The 9,705-nt window shown below is 39.3% G+C and overlaps 1 protein-coding gene across 1 annotated transcript; it reads right to left on the bottom strand.

Annotated features, from left to right (window-relative positions):
- Positions 1 to 298: 298 nt before the first annotated feature.
- On the bottom strand, positions 299 to 7,562 carry LOC103024615 (uncharacterized). Its single transcript, XM_022687151.2, has 3 exons — positions 7,304 to 7,562; positions 4,210 to 4,255; positions 299 to 1,760 (listed from the first exon to the last, which is right to left on the bottom strand). The coding sequence occupies exons 1-3, from the start codon at positions 7,451 to 7,453 to the stop codon at positions 592 to 594; spliced, it is 1,365 nt and encodes a 454-aa protein (XP_022542872.2). The 5' UTR covers positions 7,454 to 7,562; the 3' UTR covers positions 299 to 591.
- Positions 7,563 to 9,705: the final 2,143 nt, after the last annotated feature.

Below are 9,705 nucleotides of genomic sequence, written 5' to 3'. Positions count from 1 at the left end.
AACTTGCACTGTGACCAGACAGCCAACTGTTGTATTAAGTAACTGCCCACCTCAGTAAAGGTTGCCCTGGTGGGACACTCTTATTATGCAAATTAAAAATGTCTTGCCAGAGATTCTCAATGGGATTTAGATCTAAACTTTTTATCAGGGCCATTCTAACACATGAATATGCTTTAATCTAACCTGTTAAATTTGATTTTCCCTGTATTTAGCTCCATCAATCTTCTTGTCAGCTCTGATCAGTTTCCCTGTGTCTGCTAAAGAGAAGAGATAAGGGGGAGGGGGGGGGGGTGAGCACAGTATAAGCCAATAGAGTGTTGGAATGGTATAAATTTATACTTCTCATCCAACAACAATCAAATTCACTCTGTCTGGATGGAGAGATTCATCTGGATACGTTTTATTTTTAAATGATGAGAAGCCGGAATTAAAACAACCTGAATAGAAGTAGGAGCAACAAGGCTATTTTTAAAATGTAAGGAGTGGAAGCAAAGTATTTGTCCTCTAAATTTTGAAGGAAATTACTATTTAAAAAAAATTGATTAATAACCTTAAAAACGCAGAATGTTAATTAACAGTGTGGAGAATGTATTAAGCCCCCATGTTCTCTTTTATTTTCTGTAGCTGTGCTCTGTACTCTAAATTCCTTCCTCTCGTCTGCTCCTCTTCCTCCTCTCTCTTATTTTTCAACTGGTCTTCCAGTTTCTGTAAGTTCTTCCTGATGGAGTGTATCTGTCCTGCTGTCTCCTTTCTCTCCGGTGGTTCCTGCTGTGTTTTTGCGTATTCCTTCTCTTTCCCCTTCATCTCTTTCTCCATTTCACTGATGAGATGCCGTTTTTCCTCCACTTGCTGCTGCAGAGTCTGCAGTACTTCGATATGGAGCTGAATTTTTTCCTCCTTGGCCTTTATGTCTTCTGCCTTTACCTGGATCTTCTTCACAAGGGCCTGTTTCTGCTCCTCTCCTACAGCCTCTTTAAGATCTTCTTCTAAAGTCTCTATGTCATCCCTCAGCTTCCTGAGCAGGCCTTTGTTCTCTGCTATAATTCTCTCGCTGTTTCTGATGACGTCGACTCTTTTCTGTACTCTCCTCCTCTGGTGTGAAATAGCCACACTGTAGTCAGCTCCTTCCTCCAGTGTTTGGGGTTTATCCAACTTTTCACTCATGTCTTTCTTTCCGGACTGTTCCTTGGGATTTCTGTCCTGCATCATCCTGTCTACTTTCTTAAGGAGCTCCAAGATCTGGGTGCGATTACTCTCTGCAATGTTTAACACGTAAGACCATCCGCCACACCGACCTGTGGTCAGCTGCAACAGTCCTCCCTTCCGGAGGATGCTTTCTTCCATGGTTTCTTCCTGCTGATCCATCTGGTCTGCATGGGTTAGCAGCACCATCACATAGTCTGGTGACACGTTACCAAGAGCCTGTATGAGCACTGGCTTATAGTCCTGGATCTTCTTCACATTCCATCCCATTGGCACTACCAACAGAAACACGACCGGCAGTTCCAGGAGATCCTGGCATGCTTTCTTAATGACCCTTGTCACCTCCTGGTTAGAATTCTTTTTACCGGTCAGGGCCGGAGTGTCCACTAAAATTACAATGTGATCCTCTACCTTACAGATCTCAGTCTGGCAGATTAATGTTCTGGTTCCTGTTTTAAATGCCTCTCTGCCCAGAATGCTGTTTCCTGAAGAACTCTTGCCAGAGCCTTTGGGACCCACCAGAACCAGTTGACGCACTTCGCTCATGTGACCTGCAGCTAAATACACACATTCACACACATTCAAATTATTTTATAGCCTATATGAATATCATCATGGCCCTGTTTTGCATATAAATACGAGCAGTGATTTTACTTTACTTTACAGCTCTGAAAAATATGAAAATGATGATTTTACTAAATTTAAAAACCTCTGGAATATAATCAAGAGGAAGATGGATGATCACAAACCATCAAACCACCAAACTGAACTGCTTGAATTTTTGCACCAGGAGTAAAGCAGCATAAAGTTATCCAAAAGCAGTGTGTAAGACTGGTGGAGGAGAACATGATGCCAAGATGCATGAAATCTGTGATTAAAAACCAACCAGGGTTATTCCACCAAATATTGATTTTTAAAAACTTTATGAATATGAACTTGTTTTCTTTTGCAATACTTGAGCTCTGAAAGCTCTGTACCTTTTAGTCATTTCTCATTTTCTGTAAATAAATGCTCTAAATGAGAATATTTGTATTCGTAATTTGGGAGAAATGTTGTTTGTAGTTTATAGAATAAAACAACAATGTTCATTTTACTCAAACATAAACCTATAAATAGCAAAACCAGAGAAACTGATTCAGAAACTGAAGTTATCCAGAGTCCAGAGCTGTATATCCAGTGTTTGAAGGTCTTAAGATATGTTTTAACAATATGTATTGCTTAAAGTGAATTAAAATATTAATACCACTTAAATGTAGCCAGGTGGTGAATTGAGTAAACACCTTTAAAATGTGTGTCTGTAACTGTAAAACGATCAGAACTGTTGTTACCCTGAGAGAAGAAAGGGAGGAGCTAAGAGCATGGTAGAGGCTCAAGCTGCAGTGAATGGTGGTGCTCCATTTTAGGATCCATCCAGAGCCATCCTTATGAAATATAAGGTAAAGATATACAAATACTGAACAATATAAGGTTTAGTTGGCCTATAACAGAAGTAGATGCCTATTTTGCCTTTCTAAACATGTATTTTGGATGAATCACAACCAGATGCGGGCAGATGGCATTGTTTCAGTGGGGTAGTGTGCTCCTCGTGGTCAAGCCTTGTATTTTTCTGGGTTACAGAAGCTGTTTATCCAAGTTCTCTTAAAGAAATGCTCAAATCTTTTCGAGTAAAGCTGAGTAAATCGAGGTGAGCTTAAAAACAAATATTAAAAGAGCTCTGTTAATGGTATTAAGGTGGTATTAATGTTATTTATCTATTTACTACCAAATACTGTGCTGTGTTCTAAGTTAGGGTTTTTACAGTGTATTCATTTTTATTTTTTATTGTTTTAAGTACAACTTTATCAGCTCTGATAAAAGTCCATAAATACATGCACTGCAGTTGCAGTAAGTTAAAGATTGGTGGTCCAGTGTTGTTGTGCATTTCTGCTCAGCCAGTGAAAGTGCTGATTGTCTTTATTTTGCTTTTATTTCATATTTGAGGCTCATTGTCTGTAAGAAGCCAGTGATTTATTTTGTTTGTTTATTTTCTATTGTTTTATAATTCATATACATTTTATAATAAATATTTCATAAAAATCTATCAGAATAAAATACCCAAAAATGTATTTTGTCATTTGGTGTGCGTCTTTCCCCGGTGACATAAATATTTGTATGTAATGTGATGTTTGCTCATTCTTCTTTTCAGAATAGCTTAAGCTCAGCCAGGTTATATGGAAAGCGTCTGTGGACAGCAATTTTCAAGCTTTGGGATTTACAATAGATCTGGACTTTGACTGGGCCATTCTAACACATTTACACACTTTAAAGAAAACATTATATTGTATATGTTCTGTATTTAGATCCCCTGTCTCTGCTGAATAAAAGAATCCCCACAGCATTATGCCTCCACCACCATGTTTCACAGTGGGGATGCTGTGTTCAGGGTGATGTGTGTTGTTAGTTTTCTGTGGTTGTGGTTTGCACTTAGTCTAAAAGGTTTAACTTTGGTCTTATCTGATCAGAACACCTTCTTCCACACACTGTATTTTCTGTTTCTACATGCCATTTTATATGGCATCCTTTCAAAAATGGTTTTCTTCTTGCCACACTTCTATAAAGGCCAGATGTCCTGTGGACAGATTCTCCCACCTGAGCTGTACATTTCTGCAGCTTCTTCAGAGTGACCATAGACCTCTTTCTTTGAGCAGTGCTCTTCTTGCTAGATCAGTTTGGGAGGACGGACATGTCTTGGTAGGTTTGCCGTTTTAGTGCGATCCTCCTTCCAATTTTTGGATGATGGATTGAACACTGGGTTCCGTGTTTGTAGCTTGCTTTACATTTATCCACACATGTATCCATGACCTGTTTCTTAGATTTTATGTTGCTGATTGATCACTAATATTTTCTAACAAACCTCTGGGGCCTGCACAGTACATGTGTAGTTATACTGAGAATAAATTACACACAGGTGGATTCTATTTACTAAAGGTTTTTGGTCTACTAAAATGTATTTTATTCATTACAAACCTTGTGAATGCTCTTCTATCCATTTCTGCAGCTGTCCTCTTGTGCCCTGTAATTTATGGACCACAACAAAATTAAACTTTAAAAATTAATGTATATTGGACAAATCCAGTTCTGCCTCCACATTTCCTGTTCATACACCAGGGTTATCCAACTGTAAGCTAAATTAATGATATACTGCAGCAACAGTGCTAAATTACCATGGCTAAACAGCAATGTATTTTGACAGAAATCCGACAATGGCTACAGATTTGATCACACAATAAAATGCCTCACAGAAACAATACAAACATGTTTTACTCCTGGAATTTCCCTCACAGTAATAAAAGAAAGTCTAACTGCTTATGCTGCATTTATGACATATAAACACAATATGCCCTCCTAGAAGTAACGTTAGCTAGGTAGCTTCCTTCACATGGGCTATGAAACATCTGCTCAGTGTGTAGCAGAGCTGAGAGAATGTGGATCATACCATTTGCAAAATACTGTTTATTGATCTACTTTCTAAATGTTCACAAAGTTTAGCTTATTTGTAACGTTTTGTTTAAAAAATAGCTGTTTTTCTTGGGGTGCTGGGACACATTTTAAGAGAGCTTAATCACCCCTTTGAAAAGAGCTAGCTGCTCTTATGAAGTCAGGATTTGGATGGAAATGCCACAAGCTTAACATTTGCTTTCTTTATCCATCATAATCACATTTATTGTGTGTCCTTAGGGTCACTGTCCTGTTAGGATGGCCAGTTGTCTGCTTAAGAATTCTGAGGTAGTCATTCTTCTAATTGCTCCATATATTTTGCGTAATGTACCAGGACTCTGGGAGAGCCATTTCACAAGCTTTTTGTTTTTTGTATTTTTCACACCCGATTATAAGGAGCACTATCAATAAACGGCTATTTGCAGGTCTATTTCAAAGCACAATCAACAGGGCTTTCACCATGTTATTCTTCTAAATTAGCAGGTCTCACTGCTGCTGGTGGTGGTGGTGTAACTGAAGTAAAGCTAGGTAAACAAAGCTTTAATTCTTTTTCTTTTAAAGTCACACGAGTGCTGGATGTTAATCTACACAGATTTTTCTCCTGAAAACTGTTTATTTGGCTGAGGAAAACGCTTCCGTTTATGTACAGTAAGCTTAGACTTAGAAAGCTGGGTGCAGCAGCATTACCACCGCTATCCGCAGTGTCCGCTAACAGCCCGACACTGAGGAACCCTAAGTGTTCCAGTAAGACAGGGAGATATTACCTAGTGGTTCATCCGGCGTAGCTTGTTTTAACACGATAAATGTGCAGGCTACAGTCCGATATTTTAAACGACGTTTAAACAACGAAACAGCTAGTGAGGTTAGCGGCTAGCGCTTAGTATTTCCTGGGACATGTCCGTATTTCACATCCTGTCCCGGGCGTCCCGGGTTTTTTTTTTCAAAAAGTGAGGTTTTATAGTACCTTCATTGGACCATTAAATTTACAGGCACTAGGGCACTGCGCTGCGTGTGACATGAGTCCCTGAGTCACTTCAGTGAGAGCAGCCCAATTTTCAGCCCCTTTAGCGACTACCGACAAATCTAGCGAGTTTTTGTGGTGTTATTGGAGACTTTCGGCGACTCTGAGATGAACACTTCAGCCGCGCTGCAGCGGCTGCTGCCGTGAGCCCCGCCCACATCACTCACAGTGCAGTCTCTCAGTCAGAGCTTACAAAAAAAATATTGAGTTTAACTCACACAGTCTCAGTGACTCACGCACCTCATTCACCACGTAGCCTGTCACTCACCTCCTCAATTGAACCATTGAACAATTAGTCTATGATGGTTTTAAAAATACAGAAAATGTAAAAAAAATAATAAAATAAAATAAACAAAAACCCTTAAAAAAACGTAAATTAACACTTCTGGCTAACTGCTGCTCTTATAATAATGTTTAAGAACACGGCAAAAACTCATTTATGTAATTCACGTAAAAATGAAGTTACTGTAAAAAAGTGACGGCCTATTTAAAAACCAACAGAAGTTGTTCATTTGTATCATTTCTAACATATTTAGGAAGTTTTTTGCACACTTTTTTCACTCCCACAACCTTAATCCTTTACAGCTTCATAAACATGTATTATGCAAATTAGGTGTTGACATCATTTAACGACTACCCCACCCCCCTCTCCCCCCTCTCCCAGGTGTCCTGGTTTACCCAAATGAAAATATGGTCACCCTACACAGTAAATTCACCAGTGTTAAATCAACACTTTTAGTGTTGATTTTACACTAACAGTGTTGATTTAACACTGGTGAATTTACTGTGTAGTATATCTCTGTACTTCAGTGGAGTGTCTTTACTGCTCCATAATACCTGACTGATAGAATTCATACATAAGGAGCACCGGATTATAAGGAGCTTTTGGGAAAGTTAAAGGATTTTAAGTGTGCATTATAGTGCAAAAAATACTTTATCTGTTCCACTACCACACAAGTGTCTAGCTGTTAAAAATATTGAGGTAGTCATTGTTAAATGCTCCATTCCCTTTTAAGAAATCTACTGCCAGCAAAACAGCCTCAGAGCAAGATATTACCACCAGCACCACGTTTAACAGTTGGTGCAGTGATTCTAAGAGTTGAATGCCTCACCCATACTCATCTGAACACAAAGTTCATATTAACCAAACCAACAATCTTGGTCTAATCAGATGGTCTACGCTGGACTTTTGTGGTTAAAGACATTAAAGAGCTGACCATGTTTGTTTGTTTTTTAGCAGGGTAAATACAGTACAAATTATGAACTCCTTCTATGTTTATAAACAAACTTCAATATAGGTTTAGAGCTCTGTTCATGAATACAGTAATTCCAGATATGTTTCTTACAGTAGTGCACTCTTTAATACTGAAGGGTATTTTATACAGTTGGCTGAAAGAACCTGCTGATAACTTCTGGCAGAAACAGGCAGGAACTGTTTAAATGCTGGTCTTTTAATCAAAAGCACAGTTGTAGATGTTGTGACCTACATTGAGCGGAATATTAAAAATAGCCCAGCTATTTAAAATGCTGTTTAAAATATATTTTTCTTCTAACATGTATAAATGCAGTATAAAACATTTGTGATAATAAAAAGTCTCTTACCAGTGAAGGCTCAGATTTAGTCTCTGCTTGTCCCATGCTTAAACAAAGGTGTGTACTTGCTGGAACAACAGCAAACACGTCCAGGCAGAAGCGCTTTCCTTTTTTTAACACATCGGCCTTTGATCTCAACCTTATTGCACAGTAAGCCATAAAACAGCTCAGATAGTGAAACTAGTTTCTTACTATCCTACTGTGAGTGACTGTGGTGCCCACATGTTTGAAAAGGTACCTCATGTGTGCCTCAGCAAAAAGAGACTTATCACTGTAAAAAAAAACTGTAGTTTTTACAGGAAAACGCTGGCAGCTGTGGTTACCAGAGTTTTCCTGTTAAAATTACAGACGATAAGTAAATAACTCTACTGAAAAAAAATGTAAATTAATTTACAGTGATTGAAATCACTGCTAAATTACAATAATAATCTGTCAAGTTTACACAAATTAAATGTTAATTTTGCATAGCAGTGTTCTACATAAAAATACCCTTTCCTGTATTTTTTACCTCTAACAAATGTCTTAGGCAACGTTCACACAGCAGAGAAAAGGACCAAATCTGATTTTTTACTACATCTAATATTTATTTTAGGCTGTTCACATAATCATTTTAATACTTTTACCTGTTCTGTAATATTATATTTGTTGTTCTATAATATTTTTATAGTTTATTAGCAATAATTACTGAAACAGTACACTTATAAGTATACTATTATTTAATTGATTATTGATCAACCCTTTTCTGTTTTTTAGTCATAGACTTTTTTCTGTTATGTTAGAGTTGTATAACAGTGAATAGCTGTATTTGCGAGGCAAGAAGGTAAAAGAAACAAATAGTTTTAGAAATTTAAGAATTAATTGGAATTATTTAGTAAAGTGTTATTCCTCCACATTAATCTCCTGATCTAAACCTGATGAACTGAGATGTTGATTTGAGGTGATTTAATTGGGATGAGCTGGAGCTTCACAGCGTGAAGGAAAAGCAGCAGCTATTATTCTTCACCTCCAGGAACTCCTTCAAGATGCTAAGAAAACTGTTCCAGGTGACTCTCCCTCATGAAGATACTGAGATTAAAACACCGAGAGTGTTCAAATCTGTCTAAAGTATAAAACATATTCTGGGTTGTTTAACACATTTTAATGTTTGCTAGATAATTCCATATATGTTCCTTTAATGCTTTTTTTTTTATTTTATTTCTAATTTTTCCCATTTTCTCCCCAATTTACACGGCCAATTACCCAACCCACTCATTAGGACTCCCCCTATCACTAGTGATACCTCAACACACCAGGAGGGTGAAGACTAACACATGTGAAGTCACACTCCGCTTCTTTTCGAGCTGCTGCTGATGCAGCATTGCTGAGCAGCCGGCGCGCTTGGAGGAAAGCACAGCGGCTCGGCTCTGATACATCAGCTCACAGACGCCCTGTGCTGCAGACATCACCATTGGAGTGATGTGGGGAGAGAGCGCCATCTACCCACCTGGAGGGAGCAGGGCCAATTTTGCTCCCTCTGAGCGCCGGCAGCTTGATGGTAAAGCTGCATGAGCGGGGGTTCGAACCTGCGACCTCCTGCTCAGAGTGGCAGCGCTTTAGACCGCTGGACCACTCGGCGCCTATTCCTTTAATGCTCTGCTCCCTGCTCTGCTCTCTACTACTCTGGTGTGCTGCTGTGCTGGTCTGCTGCTGTGCTGCTCTGCTGCTGAAAGCTTGCTTTAATCTTCAGCTTCTACACTTTTCTCTGTTTTCTTCTCTTTTACTCTCTTCACACTTACTAATCCACTTTTAGTCTGCTTCCTCTTTGCTCTACACACCTATTAATCCACTCTCAGTCTACTTTTATAGACTTTTTCCTCAGGTTTGCTGGATTAGCTGTTTGCTGCTGCAGTTTGTTTGTGTAAGTTTCTAATTTCAACTGAAACAAGGTGAGTGCTTTTTTTCTCCATGGCTTCTGCTCAGGTTTACACCTGTTTAGAGTGTGGCATGTATAGCTTAGATCCCTTATCCACTGATACTGGTAACAATAGTGGTATTTGTACTAAGTGTGAGATAGTTAGCACCTTGGTGGATAAGGTGAATAAGTTAGAGCTGCACGTCCGGGGTTTAATAAGGGATAGACAGCAGGATTCACTGTTAGCAGCCCCGGGTGTCTCAGGGAGAGTTAGTACCCCCTCGACTCCGGCCTTAGAGCCCTCACAGCGGGGCGAATGGGTAACGTCTCGGCGGCATAGTCGAAAGGCTAAGGCTAATGCTACCGCAAAGGCCACAGCCAGCCCACCTAAACACCACGCTCCCCCAGTTCACGTGTCAAACAGGTTTGCCCCGCTCAGTGAAGCACCAACTGAGGAGCCTGTTAAAGGTACTCTGGTGATAGGAGACTCCATCGTCCGACACGTGAAATTAGCTACTCC

The sequence above is a fragment of the Astyanax mexicanus genome, unplaced genomic scaffold, assembly GCF_023375975.1.
Source record: "Astyanax mexicanus isolate ESR-SI-001 unplaced genomic scaffold, AstMex3_surface scaffold_36, whole genome shotgun sequence".
NCBI lineage: Eukaryota > Metazoa > Chordata > Actinopteri > Characiformes > Acestrorhamphidae > Astyanax > Astyanax mexicanus.
This window is presented reverse-complemented; position numbering and strand designations above follow the sequence as displayed.